Source organism: Lygodium microphyllum, chromosome 12 (genome assembly GCF_053477565.2).
Source record: "Lygodium microphyllum isolate KBCC chromosome 12, Lygodium_microphyllum_v1.1.10, whole genome shotgun sequence".
Taxonomy (NCBI): domain Eukaryota; kingdom Viridiplantae; phylum Streptophyta; class Polypodiopsida; order Schizaeales; family Lygodiaceae; genus Lygodium; species Lygodium microphyllum.
The window spans coordinates 64,363,244-64,387,200 of NC_141146.1; the positions used below are offsets into that span (position 1 = coordinate 64,363,244).

General features: G+C 38.8%; 1 protein-coding gene across 2 annotated transcripts; it reads left to right on the top strand.

The window, feature by feature from the left end:
* The first annotated feature begins 1,067 nt into the window (after positions 1–1,067).
* On the top strand, positions 1,068–13,981 carry LOC148027856 (aquaporin NIP1-1-like). 2 transcript variants are annotated; one of them, XM_087688950.1, is made up of 5 exons: positions 1,068–1,421; positions 1,545–1,751; positions 1,846–2,043; positions 13,536–13,597; positions 13,753–13,981. In XM_087688950.1, the coding sequence occupies exons 1-5, from the start codon at positions 1,401–1,403 to the stop codon at positions 13,946–13,948; spliced, it is 684 nt and encodes a 227-aa protein (XP_087545076.1). In that variant the 5' UTR covers positions 1,068–1,400; the 3' UTR covers positions 13,949–13,981. The 2 variants fall into 2 exon arrangements, with proteins under 2 accessions (XP_087545076.1, XP_087545077.1); XM_087688951.1 differs by lacking the exon at positions 13,536–13,597 and having other exon boundaries at positions 13,753–13,923.
* Positions 13,982–23,957: the final 9,976 nt, after the last annotated feature.

Here is a 23,957-nt window from a genome sequence, read left to right on the forward strand (position 1 = left end):
AGGATGAGGTTTATCAAGCATATCACTCTATGCATCTTGATCTTTCTTTCCTTCCCTTGTGCTCTAGTTGCTTCCTATCTCAATAGTCACCTGCACCTTAGGCACATTGAATCTAGGCATTTGTGTAGCCCCAACAACACCTAGGCTGAGTTATAGAAAAGCTATACCTATCCTTGCACTATCCAGTATCCTCTAATGCCTTTTCTCTACTCTTATGGTATAGCTATCCCCTTATTTGTGACCTTCGTCCATAGCAAGTGAAACATGAATAAGTCAAAGTTGAAACCATGGCAATAGACTACACATATTTTGATAATGTAGAAGGTGCCCAAGACCTCAATGGTTGCCTACAACCAATATGCCAAACACACACACACACACACAATGAAGTGATGGAATAAGCATATTAAAAGATTTCTTTGATAATCATAGCTTCATATTGTTGTTAAAGATTTGAAGTACCTTGTGTACACTTGAGACCATTTAGAGTATAAGGAGTCCTCAAAATCAGCTTCTTCGGTCAAGGAATTTCCATGCGATACTTTCTTTGCCTTGATCTTTCATGCATGAAAGATTTATATACATTTGATAGTAGATGAGCAATCAGATGGAAGAACATGGAAACATAGTGAGAAAGAAATAAATCAAGATTCAGATACAAAAGGAATGCATAGTGTATTAGAGGGGTTTTTAGTTTGTCTCTAGCCAACCTAGTCTCCTTTGCCATTGGTGGATAGCAGACCCCTTTAGTGGCTATTGTAGAAGTACCCTCGCTGATGCAAGTTCTCTAGGTCTTCTTGAGTCATCAATATCTTGTCAATACACATACATGTGGACACTTTCTCACTCAAAATCTAGCTTTTACGAGCATGGAAGCTTGTATGCAAAAAGAAGAAACCCTGCCTTGAAGCCATGTCATTGTCCAAGAGATTATGGAGGAGATAGAGTATGTGAAAGACAAGCAAACAAGCATGAAAATTGGATGGAAGTAGGGCACTCTTAGTTGGATGTTTGTATGCTTTTGTAATAACCATTGAAGGGATCTTCTGTCCACTAGTGACAAAGAAGGCTAGGTTTGCTAGAGACAAACAAAAAAGCCCCTTCTTAGTACATTAGTCATTCCTTGTGTATGTGAATTGTGATTAGTTTCTCTCTCTAACCTTGTTCTAATGTTCTTCAATTTGACTACTTTGCAGTACACCAGTCATTCCTTGTGTATGTGAATTGTGATTAGTTTCTCTATCTAACCTTGTTTTGATGTTCTTCAATTTGATTACTCATTTACTATCAAATTTATATAAAGCTTCCATGTGCAAAGGATCAAGGCAAAGAATATATTGTAGGAAAATTCCTTGGTTGAAGAAGTTGATTCTGAGGGCTCCTTAAACTCTGAACATTGGATGGTGTCAAGCGTGCACAAGGTATGTCAAATCTTTGACAACAATATGTAGTTGTGATTATCAAGAAAAAAATTTAGTTTGTTTAATCCATCGATTAATTTTGTGTATGCGCATGTGTATGCGTGTGTGGCATGTTGGTTACAGGCAATCGCTGAGATGTTGGGCACCTTTTTCTTGATGTTTCCTATATGTGGCTCGATCATGGTGGGCTGGGGGATGATGGGGCAGGATATGGTGGTAGGCCTCTCCCTTGTAGGTCTTATATCTTCACTTGGTCCAGTCTCAGGTGCACACTTCAATCCTGCCATTACTATTGCCTTTTCTGCAATTGGGCAATGCACATGGTCACAGGTATTTTGATATATAATCAATAAAGCAATCAATCATCAATAGTATCTTTTGGTCACATCTAAATTGTGTATGTTCATACATGTGCATGATTCAGGTGCCTTTGTATGCGGGAAGTCAGCTCTTGGGTGGCACTTTAGCAGTGTGGGTGGCAATGTTGTTGTATGGAATCAAAAGGAATGGGGTGGCCTTAACTTTACCTAGTGGTGGATGGGAGCAATCTTTCTTGATGGAGATAGTACTGACCTTCAGTCTTAGTTTTGTAGCTACTGCCACGAATCATCTTTCTAAGATTGTAAGTGTTTTTTTGAGGGGTGGTTTTGTGCTTCAAACTTTCAAGTACTCATGATTTCCTTGATCACTAGTATTGATGGGAAGTAAGACTCACTTCAACTTAACAATACAATGTCAGCACTCAAGCGCTACATTGTGTGTGTGGTTTGTTGCCACGGTTTTAGCTTGGATTTTGTCATGTTTCCCTTATTGTGATTGGAAAGTTGTGAATAAGGGGGTAGCTATAAGATAAGAGTAGAGAAGAGGCGTTGTAAGGTATTGGGTAGTGCAGGGTAGATATAACTCTTTTGCGATTGAGGCTAGGTATTGTTGGAGCTGCACAATGTGTCAAGGCTCAATGTACCTAAGGTGTGGGTGACGATTGAGGTAGGAAGCAATTGGAGCACAAGGGGTGGGAAGGGAGACCAAGATGCATAGTCTAATATGTTTGATAGTACTAATTCTTAGAACTACTATCACTTGCACCATGGTCTTCTTGGTGCTTGCTAGAGATGGTGTTGGTTGGAGGATTTAGGGTTGCTAGAGCTTGAGAAAACTTGCAAGACTTAGTGGCTAGTTTGGTGGGTCTTTGTGCCTAGCCTTACCATGCATTTCTAGAACTACATTTTGGTAAGTAGGAAGATTCAAAGGTTGGTGAACATCGAGAGTGTTGGGAGTAAGGGATGGAGCTTAGGGCTACTGAGGGGAAGCCTATGGAGGGGAGAGATGATTGACATGTTGGCAAGAGTTGAATGACTTAAAAAAACTTAGAGGACTTGTGTTGATCACTTGGGCTTCATTTCCAACTCAAAATATGTGTCTTGAGCTACATTTTTATGAGTAGGAAGATTCAGAGGCTAGTGAAAAGTGGAAGTGCCAATAGGGATGGATGGAGCTTGGGTTTGCTGATTGGAAGCCCATGTATGAGAGAGATGAGATGGTGGGAGTTGGCAATAGATGGTAGGCAATGAAATTGATGTTTAAACCTAGGGAGAGGGAGCAGTGGGTCGACAAGGGAAGGGAGGGTGGTGAATAGTGGGAGTATTGGGAGGGAGAGTTGGAGATTGGGGATGATAAGGGGGATCTCATGAAGATGAGATGCAATGATGGGAATTGGCCCGTGTCACTATAGGACACGGGTGAGATAAATCTCCAAGTGATGGGATTAATAGCTTGTAAGTTTCGTGCACATGCTAATGTAGTTAGTAACTCGCATAAAAGTGGTAATCTGTGCTAAATACCATTCTTGCAATCTTTTCGCATCCTTGTGTGAGATCAAGGCATCACATATCAAGCACTATGGCTTTGCATGGGTTATTGCTTTTTGTATGTGTTAATCTCTTTCACACATGGATGGTGGATACATGCCTTTAGCCTTTGTGCTGGAGTCTCGAGCGATTGATCTTGTCCACTTGGGGGAATCTTCTCATCTGTATCCTATAGTAAGGAGTGGAGTTGGCAAGAGATGGGTAAGTAGTCAAACATATATTTAAATCTAGTGAGAGAGTGGTAGGTTGGTAGGGGAAGGGAGGATGATTGGCTAAGGGATGCATAGGGGACTTAGGTTGGTGGAGGTTTTGGGGGGGGGGGGGGGGGTCGGCGAGGAAAGGGAAGGAAGAAGTGGGACCATGGGGTAGAGCACTATACATTGAGGTTTGAGGGAAGGGATGGTCTTCCATGGTGGGGGTGGAATAGGGTGCCTAGGGATAGAGAGGGGGATAGCAATTGCTCAAGGGGGTGTTGAGTAAATGGTGAGGTAGGCCATATGGGTGAGTAGGCTATACAACACATGGAAGAAGTGGGGGACTATATAGGTGGTGAGTGTTGAGCTAAAACACGTTTTTAAGCTAATTAGCATTCTTAAAACAACCCCAAAACACACTTAATTAATGAAAAACCCTAAAAAGGGGAGCGGTCCGAGAGAATTTCAGTGGTCCCCCAAAACCCTAATTCTTTGGGGCACCCTTCAACATCTATAAATAGGCAGGTTGCCCCCATTCAGCCTTATTCCTGTTTGTGCAAGCTTCACACCCTTGAGTGCAGATTTCAGCCATCAGTCCACACATATGTGGTTGTCTAGCCCTAGACACTGTTGCCACACCTTTTGCTTCTGCATTTACTCCTCGAGTGTGTAGGCGAGAGCTAGGAGCCCATCTCCATCATTATATGACCTTCTGTTGCTGCATTTGGACCTATTCTACACTTGGCAGCAGTTGGCGACTGCATCCACATCTTGCGTTTGATGTCATCTTCCCAGGCGACAACTGCCCACCCTCTTCGTCATCTCTCCAGCTTGTGCTTGGTGCTCTCGGTCCTCTTGAGGCCTGTGTTTGTTGCATTCTCTCCATCCTACACTCCAATTGGTGGTCACAGACTTGGGATTTGTCTCTGGTGGATGTCACTTTTCGACACACTGCTCTGCCCTTGAGTAGCTGTACACTCTTACATTCATTTGTAGTATTCATTTACTTTAGAGTTGTGTTCTTCTTTCCCTTCTTTTGTTTGTGTTTAAGTTTTTGTGTTTGAGTTTTGAGTTTTGCGTTTAGGGTTTGAGTTTTGCTTTTTGTGTTTGTCTCTTTGTGTTTTTGTCGTGGTCGTACACTTTGTGTTTCCTCAGTGCAAAGCCTAGCAGTTTTCTTCACATGGTATCAGAGTAGATGCTCTTGTAAAGAGTATCTTGCAGATATTGTGGAGAGCTAGTCTTTGTGCGAGGCACACAATACAACTTGTAACCGAATCACAATGTCCTAGACGCCTTCCTCTCCAGTTCCTATGATGTCCTATCAGGCTTCTCCATCACTGGAGGCCCTCAGACGGCATTATGGACTCGATGAGGAGAACGACACTCCACTTTCACCTTCACCTTATTTTTCTACTCCTATTCTAGATTTCACTAACATGACAGAGGAGAAATTTACTATTGCAACAAGTACGATAATGTTTATCCTCCTATAAGCTTTGCTACCACATTTGGGCCGGTTGGTGAGGCTGGCCACCTCTCCGATCATGGAGGACATACGGCATTTGGAGCGTTTGGCGATCCAACTTCATCATTTCATTCAGGTCCAGTGTCAGGTTTGTACAATCCTTTTGAGTTGAATGACACAAAACCCTCGCCTGTTTCTTCTTTTGAGGTGCAGGATCCGAATGGCTTTGCGTATATGAACTCTAATAGAGGGGGCTCATGAAGCAGACGGAATTCAGGTACCTCTACCCTTGATCATCTCTCTTCATCCTTTCAAAATCTTGGATTATACTCCATATCCGCTTCACACATACTAGGGGTTGGATCTTCCATCTTTGCTCTTGTTGAGGGCGCGACTAGTGGAATCATGAAGATTTGCAGCAGGGGAAGTGTGCAGGTGAGTGAGAGTGAGAGTGACAGAGAGTGTACGAGCTGATTTCGGTGTACCAACAATGTATTGATACACAAAGAATAAAATGTATTTATACTTAGGGCTTGTAAGGATGCATTCACACGTACAACATAATAATACACATGTACAATACATGGAGGTGAATGAAGGACCTTTACATCCCAACAACCTCCCACTTAAAGGTCTGAAGTGAACCTTTAACCAACTCCAACTAATCGTATGCAATGCTCATGCCGAGCCTTGCTTAAACTTTTAGTGAGAATATATGCAGGGTTGTCCTGTGTTTTGATCTTGGTCAATGTGATTAGACCATCTTTCAGAATTTTTCTGATAAAGTGATATCGCACATTTATATGCTTTGTGCGTGAATGATACATGGCATTCTTAGCCAGATGCATGGCACTTTGGCTATCACATTCCAACATTGGAGTACTCATAGACATGCTGAGATCCTTTGCAAGTTTGCTAAACCATATAGCTTCCTTAGAAGCTTCAGTAGGGCTGATATGTATTGAGCTTTAGTAGTACTCAATGCTACGATGTTTTGCAACTTGGAGCACCAAGAGACGGCCCCGTCAGCAACTATAAAGACATATCTGCTAGTGGACCTTTGAGTGTCCAAGTCACTTGCCATATTTGCATCACAATAACCCTGTAGACTAAGTGCACCCTGCCCATAGCAAATACACTTTCTTTGTGTATCCTTTAGATATCTAAGAATACACTTGATATCCTCCCAATGTGTTTTGCTAGGATTTGACATAAAACTGTATCTCCATTGCATGAGCAATGTCTGGACGAGTATCAACCATAGCATACATAAGAAAGCCACAAGCTGATGCATAAGGGACTCCATAGCATTGGCTTCGATGTCATCTTTTGGGCTGTTGGCTTTCTTAAGCTTAAGATATGGAGGTAAGGGCACCCCAAGAGGCTTAGCTTCAATCATGTTAAATCTGTTCAGTACCTTTTCAATGTACTTCTCTTGAGATAAGAACAACAAGTGCTACGTTCTATCCCTGCGAATCCTCATGTCCAATATATGTCCTGCATTCCCCAAATCTTTCTTGAAGAAAGCTGATTTCAGCTGATATCTGAGAGCATCCAAGCTAGTCTTTCGTTTCCCAGCTAGCAACATATCATCCGCATACAAAACAAGTATGACGGGGTTGCTATCTGTATCATTTTTCATGTACACACAATGATTTGCATGGCTGCATGTAAACACATGAGAGAGCATAAAAGTATCAAACTTTTTGTACCACTGCCATGGTGCTTGCTTCAGCCCATACAAGCTGCATTTTGGTTTACACACCAACTGCTCTTTTCCAAGAACTACAAAGCCCTCGACTGTTTCATGTAGATTTTCTAATCCATGTCACCATGTGGAAAAGCTGTTTTCACATCTATTTGGTACAACTCTAAGTCCAATACAACAGTGAGAGCAAAAAACACACGTAGAATGGTCATCTTCACAACAAGTGAGAAGACCTCTTGGAAGTTAATCCCTTCCTTTTGTGCATACCCTTTGGCAACTAGTCTTGCCTTGTAAATCCATTTGTCTGGAAGAGGCTATTTTCCTTTGGGCAACAACAGAAGATCCCAAGTATTATTAGCATACAGAGATTTAATCTCTTCTTTCATAGCTAGCTCCCACTTACTGCTGAATTTGCATGACTTGGCCTCTTTGTATGTAAGAGGCTCACCCTCATCTGTAAGCATCACATAGTGTAAAGAGGGGTCATACCAATGTGGCTGTCTTCTTAAGCGTGTAGACCTGCGTACCCAATGATCTACATTCTGAGGAATCCGATCTACATCTGGAGGCATGTTATTTTCAGCATTTATTGGCTACTGTATGCCATTTTCAGCATGGTGTTCATGCTATACAGCACCTTGATTTTCATTACCAACACCTGCATTTTCATAATCAACAAGTCTATCTTGTTGTCCATGACCTCCTTGTGCTTCTATTTGTTGTTCATCATCATCTGCCTTAAAAATAACCGGTTGATCATTAGTTTCAGCCTGTGGCACAGCATCATGAGGCGCATCATTTGAAGTAATAGATGGTTGCAAATTCTTAAATTTGACATTTTTCATGTCTTTATTAGAGGCTAAAGTACTTTTCAGCAACTTTGCCTCATTAAACACAACATTACGGCTGCGAACAATCTTCTTAGACTGTGATAACCACACTCTATAGCCAAATTCACCCTCATTACCATAGCCCATGAAAATGCCTTTAGTGGATTTCGGGTCAACTTTATTCCTTAGCTCATCTCTAACATGAACAAAAGCATCACAACCGAATATCCGTAAATGGTTATATGAGGCTAATTTGCCAAACCAAACCTCCTCAAGAATGCCATTATTTAAGGATCTGTTTGGAGTGCGGTTGCAAATGTGAACTGTGGTTTTAAGTGCCTCCCCCCAAAATTCATGGGACAGATTAGTAGTGGATAGCATGCACCGCACTCTCTCACATAAAGTCCTATTATATCTTTCAACCACCCCATTTGAAGAAGGGTTGTAAGGAGTTGTAAGCTCCCTCTTGATTCCATGCAAGTCACAAAAGGACTTAAACTCGGTAGATGTGAACTCACTCCCTTTATCAGTTCTCAAGCATTTAAGCTTTCTACCTATCTGAGTGGTTAGAAATGCATGAAAAGTTTTAAAAACAACAAACACTTCACTTTTCTTTTTCAACAAATAAACCCAAATCTTCCTGGAACAATCATCAATAAAAGAGACAATATGCAGCACCACCTAATGATTTCAGGGGCATACTACCTACATCACAATGCACTAAGTCCAAGACATTGGACTTACGGGAGACACTAGAGTAAAAGGAATTTTATATTTGCTTTCCAAACTAACAGTCATTACAAAAATCAAGTTTAGAGCCTTTTCCATCAACCCTCTTCAAAGAGGTAAGGACATTAAGTCCTTTCTGGCTCATTTGGCCTAATCTCTTGTGCCACAATTCCACATGACAGTCAATTTCAGCAACTGTAAGAAACTTGCCATTCAAAGCTTTACAGTGCAGAGAATACAAAGTGCCCTTCTTGGTTCCTTTTGCAATCAACATGGAACCCTTTTTCAAATTTTCACCAACCACCACCAGATAGTGTAGTGTAACCATGCAAGTCAAGCTGTCCAACAGATAGTAAACTCTTCTCGATGCTAGGGATATATCTGACATCTTTCAACACAAGCTCTTGCCCATTATCCAAAGGCAAGTGTATAGTGCCTATCCCATCAATGCTGCAAGCATGGTTATTTCCAAGATATACTTTTCCATAACTGCCTACATTGGACATAGCAAAACACTTCAAGCAAGGAGTTACATGGAAAGAAGCATCAGAGTCTACAATCCAAGTCTGAGTGACATCATCATCAACTGACAAAAGTGTATCAATCACATCAGCCTTGGTAATCTGCATATCCTGCATTTGACATACAAGGGCATCGTAATCAACTGCACATAATACATCAGCCTTTGTATCTGAGAGCTCCTCTAACTACACTAGAGGCCACATTGGCCTTTTTCTTACCTTTGACTTCCTTAGATACATTTGTCTTATTCTCTTTTTTCTTTTTGTCTCCTGTATTCTATATTCAACCAGCTTGATTTTCAAATCATCCCCTTCCTTAATAGAGAACTGTTGAAGCTCAAAGTCGAGATTAATGCTTGGAATACGATCTCGGGCCGCATAGCGGTCAAGAAGGTGGCTTTTTCAAACATGGACATCATTTCAGCCTAGTTATGGACAGCCAAGGACTTTTTCAAACATGGACAAGTTGGCAATGTTTATGGTAGCAATTATGCGCCAAGTGGGAGCTTAAGAGTGCTGACTTATCCACCATTCAATGCTTCAAGATCTCAAAGCAATTTCAGGACAACAAATAGTTCTAAAGTTAATTTCAAACAAGGGGACAACAAGCCTAAATCTATTTTAGTCAATATGAATCCCAAGTCTATTTCTATGGACCTCTATAAAGAAAGAAAGAAAAAAGGCTTATGCTTCAAATGTGGGGAAAAGTATATACTTGATCATGTCACAAAGTGTGTATAAAAAAATGCAAAAGCTAAGGTTCATAGTATGTTAGTTTTTGAGGATTCTGACGATGATATTGATGAGGCTAATGCAACTGTACCTACTATTAAAATTGATGATTTTAAGGAAGAAGTTGAGCAAGAGTACTTTTATGATCCGGTTGACTCTTTTTCTTTTGATCTAGGTGGGAGTGTTCCTTTCGACCTAGGTGGGACTTATGATGAGCCACTTACTGCCACTAGTTGTTCCATTTCCATGGATGCTTGGACAGGTTCTAAGAGCCCTGAAACACTTCGTATAAAGGGTAGCATTCATGGAAAGGCCATGTTCATTTTGATAAATAGTGGTAGTATACACAATTTTGTGAATAAGTCCATTATGGACAAGCTGAATTATCTTTCCACTGACTTACAACAACCCATAAGAGTTCAGGTAGCCAATGGTGAAGAAGAAGTCATTACCTAAATATGCCCACAGATTTTTTTACAGTTGGCTGAAAATTATGAAGCACAAGTAAACTTGATTATCTTGAAAATGGGGCCTATAGATATTGTCCTTGGTTGTGATTGGTTGATGACATTAGGGAAAATCACTATGGATTTCTCACAACTGTATATGGAGTTTATCTATGATGGAGAGCTCATCCATTTATAAGGAATTCCTAGTAGATCATATTTTCAACTTATCACCATTCAATAACTCAAAAAGGAGTATAAGAGTTACTCATAGATATTTATTTTGCACTTGAATAATGAGATTGAAGATCAATCCACAAATTCAGCAAGTCACCGAACCTCAAAAGCTCTTCTTGAGGAGTACAAGGATTGGTTTGAGGTGTCTACTTCATTACCTCCCAAGAGAGCAGTAGATCATCCCATTGATTGGGAGCCCAACTCAAAGCCAATCAATAAGCCACCCTATATATTGTCCAAGTGTGAACGGGAAGTAGCCAAGCAAATCAAGAAGCTTCTTAAAATGGGATTCATTGAACCTAGTTCTTCACCCTATGCATCTCGGGTCTTGTTAGTTAAAAAGAAAGATGGATTTTTTAGGATATGTATTGAGTACAATGATCTTAACAATATCACAATGAAGAACAAATACCCAATACCCAGGATTGATGATTTGCTTGATGAGCTCAAGGGGGCTAGATTCTTTACGAAGAGTGACTTGAGGTCAGGGTATCATCAGATCCGTATGCGAGAGGGTGATGAAATCAAGACCGATTTTAGAACTGATCGAGGGCTCTATCATTTCCTAGCGACGCCATTTGGGCTTACAAATGCTCTAGCTACCTTTCAGAGTCTGATGAACAAGATTTTGCAGCCTTTCCTCATTTAGTTTGTCTTAGTCTGCTTTGATGGCATTTTGATTTACAGTAAGACCCTTCAGGACCATCTATCACATATAATGAAGATTTTTGATGTATTGAGACATCACATACTCTTTGTTAAGGAGAATAAATGGTCTTGCATGCAGACTGAAGTGGAATACTCGGGACATATTGTCAGTGAAAAAGAGATCCAGGTTTAGCCCAAGAAGGTGCAGTGTATTAAAGATTGGCCAACACCTTCGACCACTACTTTACTTAGAGGATTCCTTGGTCTATGTTCATTTTATCACCGATTCATCAAGCACAAGTGATTGTTCATGATAGGGATTCAAAGTTCATGAGTAACTTTTGACAGGCGGTATTCACATCCATGGGTACTAAATTTGCTCCCTCTACGGCTTATCATCCACAGATTGATGGACAGATATAAATGTTAAATTAGTGGTTGGAGACTTATCTTCGCTATTTCTGTTATGATGTCGAGAATTCATGGAATTATGGGTTAGACTTGGCTGAGTTTACCTACAATAATTTCACTCATGCTAGCATAATAGTTTTGCCCTTTGAGGCTATGTATGGCTCTAAGGTATCCTTACCTACAATCATCTTTAATGAAATAATCAATCCTCACGAGAAAGAAGAATTGGAAAGAATACAGACTCTTCTTTAGGACTGTAAGATGAATCTTAGGAAAGTCCAAGACCAAATGAAAATATATGCAGATGAGAAGAGATGACCTTTAGAGTTCCAAGAAGGAGAATTGGTTTTGTTGAAGAGTTTTGTTGAAGGTGCCCATGTCTTGGTATTTTACTTTGAGAGATGGATCTAACAACAAACTTGCTCATAGATCAAATGGAGAGATTTACCACCTGAGGAAGCTTCTTGGAGGCTTGATCCCATATTAGATGAGTTTCCTTTCTTAAGGGACACATTGGTGGTTGAAGCTTACTGATTATGGAGCCAATTATGGTGCAGATAGGGACCTGACAGTAGACTATTTTAGAATAGTTTTTATTTTGTCTAATTTTAGAATTATGCCATCTACATAGTATCAAAGTAATCTTCAAGAGCTATGTTTTGACATGTGGCACACTTCATTTGGATACTTCTACTAGAAGTTATGGCAGATTTGGTTCAGCAGGGTCTATTTATACAACAAGCTGTCTACTTCATTTTGAGCTCATCAATTGAAGACTTTAGGGCTCCAAGTACTTTTGAAGTATTCTTGATCATGTATATAGTTGAGGCCTACTTCCATTCCTTTATTTCAGTCCATATGTTTCTTATCTTTTATTCATTTTCCCATTTGTAAAGTGGAAAACAAAGTAGTACTTTGCTCTATCCATCATTTTTCCAAATCTTTGTAAGTTTGTTTTGAGGGCATAAAACCCTTGGGATGGAATGGATTGTAAGAAGTTAGAAAGAATAAGGATTTAAGGTGTAAATAATAGAGATGCCATGTCACATTGACATAGGTATAAAAAGAGGGAATATGTAAATTTTCTCATCTTTTGACACATTAATACATTATTGTCATTCTTCTCACTACCTTGCTCTCAGCTTCAATGGCTTCTTGCTTCTTTTTGTCTTTCTCTCTCCTATTCTAGTCTTGCTCTCCTCGTCACTCTCTTTCTCTCTCTTTTGCACTCCTCTCTTTTGCAGTCTTCTCTCTTTTTCTCTCTCTTCAGTTCACTTCTTGACAGAAGAATGAGAAAAATAACTTCACCAAGGCAAAGGATCTATTTTGAGTTCATCTTGATAAACTCTTTGAGGAAGTGGTATACCTCGGGGTGGACAAGCCCACCCTTGTAAGGTGTGACCAATGATTTGTGGTGCTTAAAGTTGTTGGGCCCCCATTATGAGAAGAAGCTAGGTATGAGTATGGGGATTAGTTGGGTCTTAACCTTTATGCTAGAAGAGGTCTATATGATCAAATGGGAAAAAAAGTCAAGCCTATGAGTTAGATGGAGCAATTAGATTGGTAACAACTAAAGGCATGCTAAGTTGACTAGCAAGGTGTAGAAGTCATCAAGGCACCCTTTTTTGGGTGTTAGAGGTTGTGGATATGGCCCCTAGCTAGGGACTCCCAACTTCTAGTGTTCAAGGGCAACACTCTTAATTTAATGGTAAATGACTTATTCCCTAGTCAACTAGAAAAGGTTAATAATATAATGTGTTAGTCATGCTAATCTACCACCGTCATGGGCTATAAAAATGTGACCCTTCATGAACCACGATAATCTATTTGCCTAGTTAGAGATCATCTAGCAAGCTCTGAGTTCTTCACCTAGAATCTATTTTTATCACCATCTAAGCTTCATTGTGGATGTGCAAGAGTGGACAAAGGTCATCATTGCATCACTTTTTTTGAAAATATGAAAATTTGGAAGTCCTAAAGTCATATAGTTAAATAAATTCAATTTACATAAGCCCACGAATAAGGTTATTGGATCTCTTATTCTTTTTTGAGAGACTTGCATGATGTCATCGAATCTATACCAAGTTGTACAATTCCATCGATTGTGTGACTTGTGATATTTCTATCCAACTACTAGGTTTGAATGTATGATATTTTACCTTAGAAGCTATGACCCTTATTTAACAAGTTCTCTATTAGTTCGTTCCATGGTTGCAAGATGTGGACTCAATTAAGTTGTCGAAAAACAAGTGTAAGATCATTTATGATAGTTTAGAAGAAATTCTTAGATCATGTTACCTATTGTATATTCAACTATGGATGTAGGATGGCATACAAGGTGTTGTTGCTATTGGGTTAACTGTTGCTGCGAATATCCTACTTGGAGGGTATGTAGATTTAAAGTTGATAACAAATATGCATTCTCAATTTAAGATTACTAATGGAACATGGCGACATGCTTTATCTCTCATCTCCAAATTGCACTTACATAATATAGAGTCCTTTTTATAATTTATATCATTGAGCTTTTATCGTGTGGCAGGAGTATTTCGGGAGCATCAATGAACCCAATTAGATCACTAGCCCCAGCAATAACTCAAAGTAACTATCATTGTATTTGGATATATCTTATTGCACCAATTATAGGTGCCATTTTGGGTGCTCTTTCTTACACATCCTTACAAGCTAGATGTATTAAACGTGAGAGACCATGTACAAAATTTGAACTTGCTATGTGAAAGCACAATAAAGTTATCTTATAAATCTCAATACTAAAGCTAAATCAAGATTTTTAATGTGTCTTAAGAAGAGCTTAATAATCAAGTTATTTGTGAAACCACATCATTTTCTTACAAATATCAGTACTTTAAGTTAAATCAAGATTTTTGGCCTGCCTTAGAAATGTTTAGTAATCAAGTTATTTCTCGTTATTTTTGAAAGGTGGCTTGAGTTTATAAAATTACGTTTGATTTATTGAAAGAAAGTAATTTTTGGCACTATATGAGCTATCATTTTCTTGTAGAGTGCAGGAGTTCACAATATGAAATGTGCCATAATATATTGGCTTTGACAAATCTTAAAAATATATATTTTGCTTATGTTTTACTTCTTATTTTTCATCCATGTAGCCTTAAAAGAGGAAGGCATGGTGGTGCCATGACTATAAGTCATGATATTTGGCACTCGCGTTGGTTATTAATTGAAGTATAAGAGTCTCACAACTATAAGATGCCAAACAAGATAATTGAAGAGATTACAACATTGCAAGAGAGCTAGATCATCCTTAGTAAGGTGACTTGGGTACTTAACGGTGTTCAATTTCTCAAATTGTTAAGAAGACGAATGAGGGGTGAGAGAGTAGAGTACAGAAGAGAGAAAAGAGGAGAGAGAATGAGTGAAAAGAAAAGAGAAAGACTAGAAAGATAGAAGAGGGGAGAGAGAAACCATGAAAGCAGTGAGCAAGAAGGTAAGATGAAGAGAGAGTAATTGCAGTAATATAATAGCTTTTTATATTCTTTTATACTCATGTCGGTGTGCTAGTTTATCCACCATTCAATGCTTTTAAGTCCTCAAAGTAATTTCAGATTGGCCAATAGTTTTAAAATAGATTATAAGCATGTAGACAACAAGCCTAAAAATACTTTAGCATTTGGTAATTCAAAATCTATCTCCATGGACTTGTATAAGAAAAGAAAAGAATATGTAAAATTCTTAATACGTTGTTACGCGGGCGATGATCGAGAGCAAGTCTCGTTCACAACCTGATAATGAGACATTAAGGAGTGCTGGTTGGGGAAATTGACATTATCCGATGCACAACACAACACAAGAAATTTTAATGTTTCGACAAATACTACACGAATCACACACAGTACCACACGCCAAACAAACAATTCCTCTCATAGCTCAAAACAGCTTAAAACTTGAATGTAGGCATAGCATCACTTTAACTCAAATTTCAGAAACACCAACAATCTGAAACCAAGTGAATTGTATTTTCATACCTTGAAAGCCTTGAGCCAACGCACGGCACCAAAACATCCAAATTCTTTGCCTTCACAAGTTAGCACAACAAGAGTTTGCTCTCTTGCATGGGACCCTCCTTTCACATCTCTCACAAGATACAAGAAGAGTCCAAGGGGAAAGCCCTTGGCGCTTCCTTCTCCTCTCTTTATATAGATCTTTCCAATTCATATGTTGGGTGTGCTTTTCTAAAAGGATAAGTGACTTTTTAACGTTTTTCTTAATTGCGAAGCTTTCAAGCTTTTACGCTCTTCCAACTTTATGACGTGAAAGCTTTTTGCTTTCTGTATCCTTTCATGGCCACCCTGCAGCCGCCATCACTACTGAGAATATTCGCCCTCATTGTTCGCATGTCAGAGCGCCGTTTTGCGTGGCCTTCGAATTTCTTGCATCTTTAGTGGAAAATACTAGTCGCTGTTAGCCTTTCTCTGGTTCGCTTCGTCATTGCTTGTGCCAAGCGTGCTGAATAGAACTCGCAGAAATATTTGGCATGCTATTAACTGACCTCCATCTTGATCTGCTTACGCAGACTCGTGCCATCGGCATGGCGCCATTATTATTGCATGCGTCATCGCTTTCCATCGTTATTGCTGATTCTCTGCTAATTACTCCGCCATTACTATTCCTTAATCAGCAAAATTGCCATGTTAAATTGCTTTCCTAGAGGCTCCCTGTCCTCGTGAATATGGTCGCCAACCTTGCATTTTAGAACGTCATGTCATCCGCACCGAAAACTCTTGCGAATCACGTGTGTCGAGATCCGAGGATCTGAATTCGTAAAGAAGGGCTGGTCTCTTCAAGAACAGATCGACACAAGGCCGAATGAATTGAGTGGTCTCAGAGCGATGAGAGATCGAAAACCCACCCAGAAATCGTCTTGTGCGAGCTTTGACATCAAATCATGGTAGAAACGAGATGCCTCTTCTAGGAAGCTTTTAGAACCATCGTGTAGTAGAGTTTTTGCTTGTCTCTATGGAAAGCGCTATTTGCATGACATCCTTGTCCACCACCACTCACCCAATTCATCTAATGCCTAAAGCCATCAATTTGTCTGTAGTGAAGTTGCCAAAGTAAACACTCCACTTCATGAGCCTCATCAAAAGCATGGTTTGTAAGTAAAATGCACTTTGTAACAATCTTGGATGCTGCTGCTCAACTTTTGCACATAATGGTGAAATGGTCCTTTTGTCGAAAGCAAAGACAAAAATTTAGATTTCAGTTCTTTCACCTTGATTCGAGCAACCTTGGAAGAACATCGAACGTCACTTGCACTTTGGCATGTTTCGATTGCTGCATTATAAATGATTTTTCTACATCCTTTGATTTGGTTTGTAAGCTGCTATGCTCAATCTCAAGCTTCCCTTTCTCCTCTGCCCACTCTTCTTGCAGCAATAAGTTGTTTGATGTGCTCCTCAAGTCTTCAATAAAACTGATAATTTCCTTTATATGTTACTAGCTTTTGTTCATGCAATGTGCCCTAAGAAGTATATGCCTTGGAATAGAACTTCATGCTCATCATTCATGATTTTGATAAATGTGCAACGTAGGATCCGTGCTATGCAACCAATCAATCAATGTTCACATGAAAATTATGTATGCACTTGAAGATTTGTCTAGCCTATCTAGATGTGCTCGTGTGCCATGCATAATACAAACAGAGTTCTTTGTTAACTTTAAGTTTTCTTATCCTCACCTCTCAATTCTTAGCAAGAAAATATATCATATTCCGCTCCACCCAAATTCTCACGATCACTGAAGAACATAATGGTCCTCAAGATGTTGACCAGATATGAACAATCCATCTCACAATTGACGACGTTTTTCACAACCCTCTAACTCACCCAACCACCTTACACACTCAACCAGAAGTTCCTAATTTGGTGATGAATATCCCAAATATCATGCATGCTCAATGAAGGTGCTCTCTCATATGCACGTGCAACTAGGATTTGCTGCATATAGCTGCAGCGAGCCTCATGCCGTGCTAGTGCTCAACAATGGTGCGAAATGTGCATAATCCCAAGCCATGGTATGGAAGAATTTGAACAATATAGGAGACGACCCTTGAGTGTAGTGTATCAAAAAAGTGCAACGTGAAGTGCTCATGAACCTATAATCCTTGTGATATGCAAGAATCTCAGCAAGAAAACAAACCTTGTTCCGCAATGTTCGATTGCGACTAGCAATCTCCAGCTCAAACCTGTCCAAAAACATACCAAACTCGACCAAGGCTATCAAGTTTCACACTCTACAAATCAAACAAAATGATATAAACAAATCCCAAACCTAACTATAGTTTGACTAGGGGCTTTCAGTTTAAAAAAAAAACACTTGACAATGTGTTGAAAAATGTATAAATGATCATGTAATTAAGTATGCCTATAAGATTGCCAAAGTGAAGGTCCATACTATGCTAGTGCTCAATGAGGATTTAGAGGATGATAATGATGAGACAAATACACTTATGGCTTCTATTAAAAATGAGGATATTGGGCAAAGACATTTTTATGATATTGTTAATACTTTTTCTTTTGACATTGGTGGTAGTATTCGTTTTGATCTCATTGGGAATGATGGATCATATATTGCCATTGTTTTCTCCATTTCAATGGATGCATCGACACTATCAAGCTCAAATACACATCGTATCCAAGGAAGCATTAATGGAAAAAATGTATTCATTTTGGTTGATAGTGATAGGACTCGTAGCTTCATAAATAAATTAGCCATAGATAGGTTAAAGTGTTTTTCTATTGATTTACAGTAGTCTCTTAAATTGTAGGTTGCAAATGGAGATGAAGAAATCGACAATCAAATGTGTCTCAAAGTACATATTTAGTTGGTTGAAAACTATGGGTAGCAAATGGAAATAATTGCCTTAGATATGGATCCCATTGAAATTGTGTTAGGTTGTGATTGGTTGATACCATTAGATAAAATTTATATGGATTTTTCTCAACTATATGTGGATTTTATCAATGGTGAAATTCTCAAATAATTCAAGAAATCCATGACAAAACATATTTTTAGGTTATTATAGCAAAGCAAGTCAAAAAAGCGTTCAAGAAACACTCCTAAATCTTTATTTTTCATCTTAACAAAGAAGTATCAGATCAGTCTAAAGAATCAATCTTAAATTTAGCAATGAAATCTCTTTTGTAACCTAGGGACCTCAGCAAATTTTGGTTGGTCGAGATTTCCCTTTGTCCCAAAGCATATAAGCCCTGTTCCTATTGTGGGAGGCCAAATGGGGCTTCACCAATACCTCACAAAGGGATCTCAAAACCAAAGGAAGGAGTTGCCAAAGATATGCACGAGAATTAACCACCACCCATATTGGGCATGCTTGCCTAAGCACATCCTGAAACTCATCCATAGGCCTTCGTGGGACCATATGTACTAGCTGGCTGTCCATGAACAAAGGGATAGATTGCATAATGCAAGCACACATATCTGGAATATGAAAAAGAATCTCAAAAAACCCCTTTGGTCCATCATAAATCTCTTCCACGAGAGGGGCCTGCACTTGCCCTATAACATTATCATGATACACATCACCACTCACAAGCATGGACTATAGCCAAGCACAAATCCTAGAAATCAAAGGAGTCCTTCCTGTAAAATAAAGGATGGAAGAATACTAAGATCTTTTCCAAATACTTATAGTATTGTCTCCTGAAAGATAAGTTGACCATTCAATTGATTTGAAGCCTCATTGTAAGCCAGAAATCATCCTATAGACTTTTAAAGTGTGAAAGAGAGGAAGTTGCTAAGCAGATATCAAAGGATTGTTGGAGATGAGATTTATAGAGCTTAGTTTCTCACCTTATGTATCTCTAGTCCTCTTGGTAAAGATGAAGGATGGATCATTTAGGAGGTATATTGACTACATGGATCTTGATAAGATCACAATTAAGAACATGTGTCCCATTCTTAGGGTGGACGATTTGCTTGATGAGATAAAATGAAAAGAATATTTTTACAAAATAAACTTAAGGTTAGGCTATCATCAGATTCGTATGAGGTAGGGAGATGAAGTTAAGACTACCTTTAGGATAAATTGTGGACACGCTCATTTTCTAGTAATGCCATTCAGATTAACAAACACCTTAACTACCTTTCAAAGTCTCATGAACAAGATTTTGTACTCCTTTTTGTTTCATTTTTTATTTGTGTTCTTTGATGATATAATCATCTACATTAAATCATTACATGATCATTTGGTACATGTGAGGAAAGTATTTGATCTTTTGAGATATCATAGACTATTTGCTAAGGAGTTCAAGTGTTCATTTATACAGACTAGGATGGAATATTTATGACATCATGTGAGTGAAAATAGAATTCAGGCTAATCTTAAAGAGATACAATGTATTAAAGATTGACCTACATCCACCACCACCACTAGCACTATTACTACTACTACTAGTGCTACTGCTACTGCTACTACTGCTGCTGCTCTTCATGGATTTCTTGGTCTATATTCATTTTATCGGATATTTGTTTGCCATTATGTGACTATTGCAGTATCTCTCACAAATAGGCTAAATAAGAAACCTTTCTTTTGGGGTGTTATAGTGGATTGGAGTTTTAATTAGTTGAAAGACTTACTTATCTCAACCTCTATTCTTGTTTGCCTTGATTTTTTCAAAGAAACTATTTAGTATGACCCTAGTGGATGGGACATTGGAGCAATTTTATTATAGAAGCATGGGGTAATAGTCTTTGAGAGTCAAAAAATCAATGACAAAGAGATGTCAATGAATGTCTATGACTAAGATGCTCGCCATTCTTTATACAATCAAAAAGTGGCACCATTATCTTTATGAAAATTGATTTAGGGTGAAACATGATTATAGTGAAAGGTAAAGCCCGAGTAGAAGCACACAAGCGAAAGCAAGAGCAAAGCAAGAGTTGTGGCAGAGAGAGAGAGAGAGAGAGAGAGAGAGAGAGAGAGAGAGAGAGAGAGAGAGAGAGAGAGAGAGAGTATATGTGGGAACTCTAACAATCACAATGTGTGACATACATTTTCTTATTTAAATGTAACTGAAAGAATAAATAATGGAGTGATAGTGATGGATGTCCACCACCTACACTGTATAGGTGTGTGGGTATTACCAGCCTAATGAATACATAGGCGGTTAGGAATAGGCACCTTTACCTCCAACAACCTTCCACATAAAGGCAAATGTGTCTCTAGTGAGAAGAGAACATGAAGAAAGTGACAAAGTATAAATATACATAAAGTACAATAGGATAAGAAATAGATGCCATCACATCCTATGTTCATCATCTTCTTAAGAAATGCATAATGTTCCAATGAGAGACTTTTAGTGAGTAGATCTAAAGGATTCTCGTCAGTTGAGATCTTGACAAGATCAACAAACTTGTCATCTACTACCTCTCTAATGAAGTGATGTGCATCTCAATGTACTTTGTCCTCGCATGGAAGACAAGATTCTTGGCCAACTAAATGGTACTTATAGAATTTGAATGTAGTGTAAGGACCACATCAGTAATACAAAGGTTTGCAATCAAACGGCCTAACTAGAAAGCCTCCTTGCAAGCCTCAATGACTATAATATACTGTACTTTTATAGTAGATAGGGATGCACATTTTTGTACCCTAGACATCCAAGAAACAATGCCTTCAGCAAATGTGAATACATAGCCATGGACTTTTTATTATCTCCATATCTTGCATAATTAGAGTTAGTGTATCGCAGGACCCCTGTATCTTGGCCAATATAACAAATGCACATATATGTAGTGTCCTTAAGGTATCTCATGATGTCTTCTATGACATCCCAATGTCGCTTGCCAAGTGTAGCCATATAGTATGTCACAACTCCCATTGCAAATGCTATATCAAGATGAGTGGCTATCATGTCATATGTCAAACTACCCATTGTAGATGCACAAGGGATCTTGGCCATCTTTGCCTTCTGCTCATCACTTGGCCTGACTAACCTTCACATGAGAAGGTAAAGGAAAACCAATAGGCTTAACATCCTACATATGAAATTGTTGAAGGAAATTTTGGATATACTCCTTTTGTGACACCTAAAGGAGTCCCTTAGAGTAATCACGCATGATACGTATCCCAAGAATATGCAGGGCTTGCTATCCTATGTCCTTCATCTTAAAGCTCTTCTTGAGCTGATTTTTCAAGGCATCCAACTCATCATGAGCACTCCTAGTAATCAACATACCATTAATATAGAGTATCAAGATCATAAGGCTGCCATCATTAGAATTTTTCATGTATAAACACAGATCCATATCACTATAGTTATATCTCTCAGAATGCATGAAAGCAGCAAACTTGTCATACCATTTCCTAGATGCCTACTTAAGTTCATAAAGGCTCTTTTTAAACTTGTAAGCTAGGTGTTTCTTACATTTTTTTCTCAAGCCCTTAGGTTGTTGCATATAAATCTCATCATGCAAGTCTCCATGTAAATTTTTTTTCTTGACATCCATCTGATAGAGGTCCAGATTGAGCTGTGCAACCAAAGCCAAAACCAAGCATAGGGTAGTCATCTTAATAACAAGAGAGAAGATTTCATCAAAGTCAACACCATGCTCTTGCATAAAACCCTTAATAACCAATTTGGACTTATAAATTGGCTTGGGGCATCCAAGGGTCCTCTTCTACTTGTACACCCACTTGCATACCAAAGCATGTTTTCCACTAGGCAAAGGAACCAAATCTGAGGTATGATTTTTTGGTAGTGAGACATACTTTGACTGCATGGCCCTCTCCCAAGAGTGACTATCATCTCTTGTGCATGGCCTCATCATAGGTAAGAGGATCACTAGTGTATGCTACCATAACATAATTCATAGAGGGTGTACATTGATTAGTCTGACATCTATCTCTAGTAGACCAATGTAATATGTGGAGCATGTACCTCCGGTCTAACATCATGGTCTAGGGCCACTAGAGTATTAGCTGCTGCTATAGACTATCTAGTTGGTTGTAAGTAACAAGAGGCTTCTCTTGGAATATTACATTGCGTATCTCAACGACTTGCTTATGTTGCTTATTAATTTTCTCCTCATGGAAAATAATATCATGTGGCTATGGGTGACCTTTTGAGCTTGTGGATCACATAGAAAACAACCCATCTCACTTACATCCCCATAACCAATAAATGTGCATTTTACAAACATGATCTAGCTTATTGTGCTTATCCTTTGGAGCATGGCAGAAAGCCTCGCAACCAAAGATATGCAGATGAGCATATGATTGAGATTCTCTAGACCATACCTTTGTAACTTGATAGTCAATAGTAGTGCATGGGGATTGATCAATCAGATGTATGGCAATAGTAGCAGCCTTAGTCTAAAAGTGCTATGGTAAGCATGCCTAGCTAAGCATACTACAAACTTGCTACTGAATCATCCTATTTATATGCTCAGCCATACCATTTTGGGGTGGAGTGTATGGGGCGGTCAACTAACACTTAATACCTCTCTTATCACAAAAATGATCAAAGGCTTTAGATACATACTTGTCCCCATTGTCAGATCATAGGCATTTCAATCTATATCTAGACTAGTTCTCAACCAAAGTAAGCCAACACTAAAATGTAGCCAGGACTTTTGGTTTTTTCTTTATGGGATATGCCTAGACTTTATGTGAATAATTATTAATGAAAGCAACAAAATACTTTGTACCACCTAATGATTTGTCCATTAACATCAGAATGAATAAGAGTTAGAGGCTCACCCATGTGTCTAATGCCTAACCTTCTATGCGAGTTAGAAGTCTCGTTGCCCTAAAGACAATGATCACAAGAATCAAAACACTTAAAGGGGAGAAAGATATTGTAAACATGTAAGCATTCTTATTTTCTTTAGTGACACGTGCCCAAGGCGGCGATGCCATAATGATACATGTGGTACTACATCCCCTACTAAAACATGGTTGATAGACCCAAATACAAGTAAGGGGTAAAGAGTGCCAAACTTGGCACCTTATGCCAAGTCAAGCTTCCCATGGTAAGATTCCATGAGAAATCACCAAAAGAGGGAGTACAACTTGCATAATCCATCTGTCCTAGGATCTTAATTAAAGTCAAAACATGGTGTACATCATGCAAAGTAAACATACTACCTGAAGAAAACTATAGCTAGACATCTCTAATACTAACAATATTCAATATAGGTCATTACTCAATCTGATAGATCCTATCATGTTGTGATAGGAGTTGAAGCACTCTCGATGAGGAGGTGACATGAAATGAAGCCCTTGGATCAATCAACCAACATTGAGCATAGAGGGATAAAGCATCAGTTAAGTGCAAAACATCAAGAGAAGTTGCAAGTATGTAGTCATAATTAGAATTAGTCTACATGACATTGATAGAGTGCCCTAAGATAAAACACGTTGCTATAATCAATTGCAGCACTATGCTAACAAAAAATTGTGAGAAACCAAGAAAGAAAGACTAGGAACAACTAACCGTAAAGCTATCATAACTCTAAAGTGTCAATAACCAAACATGTGGTAGGCATAGATATCATATACATAGAAGATCTCAGGGTGAAGATAAGAGAACTACCAAATGCATAACCCATTGAGAAAAGATCAATACATAACCCAAAATCATATAAATATAATTGCAAAGTAAGTGATCAAATCAGCCCACTATAGGGTAATCGCATCTAGTACATATCAAGGGAGAATATACATGAAGTATTCCATGGTTTCAATGA

Coding starts and splice junctions, on each gene's coding strand:
- LOC148027856 (XM_087688950.1), top strand. CDS start 1,401: ATGGTGTCAAGCGTGCACAAG. Junction 1,752..1,845: donor GGCAATGCACATGGTCACAG/GTATTTTGATAT, acceptor TGCATGATTCAG/GTGCCTTTGTATGCGGGAAG. Junction 2,044..13,535: donor CGAATCATCTTTCTAAGATT/GTAAGTGTTTTT, acceptor CTATGGATGTAG/GATGGCATACAAGGTGTTGT.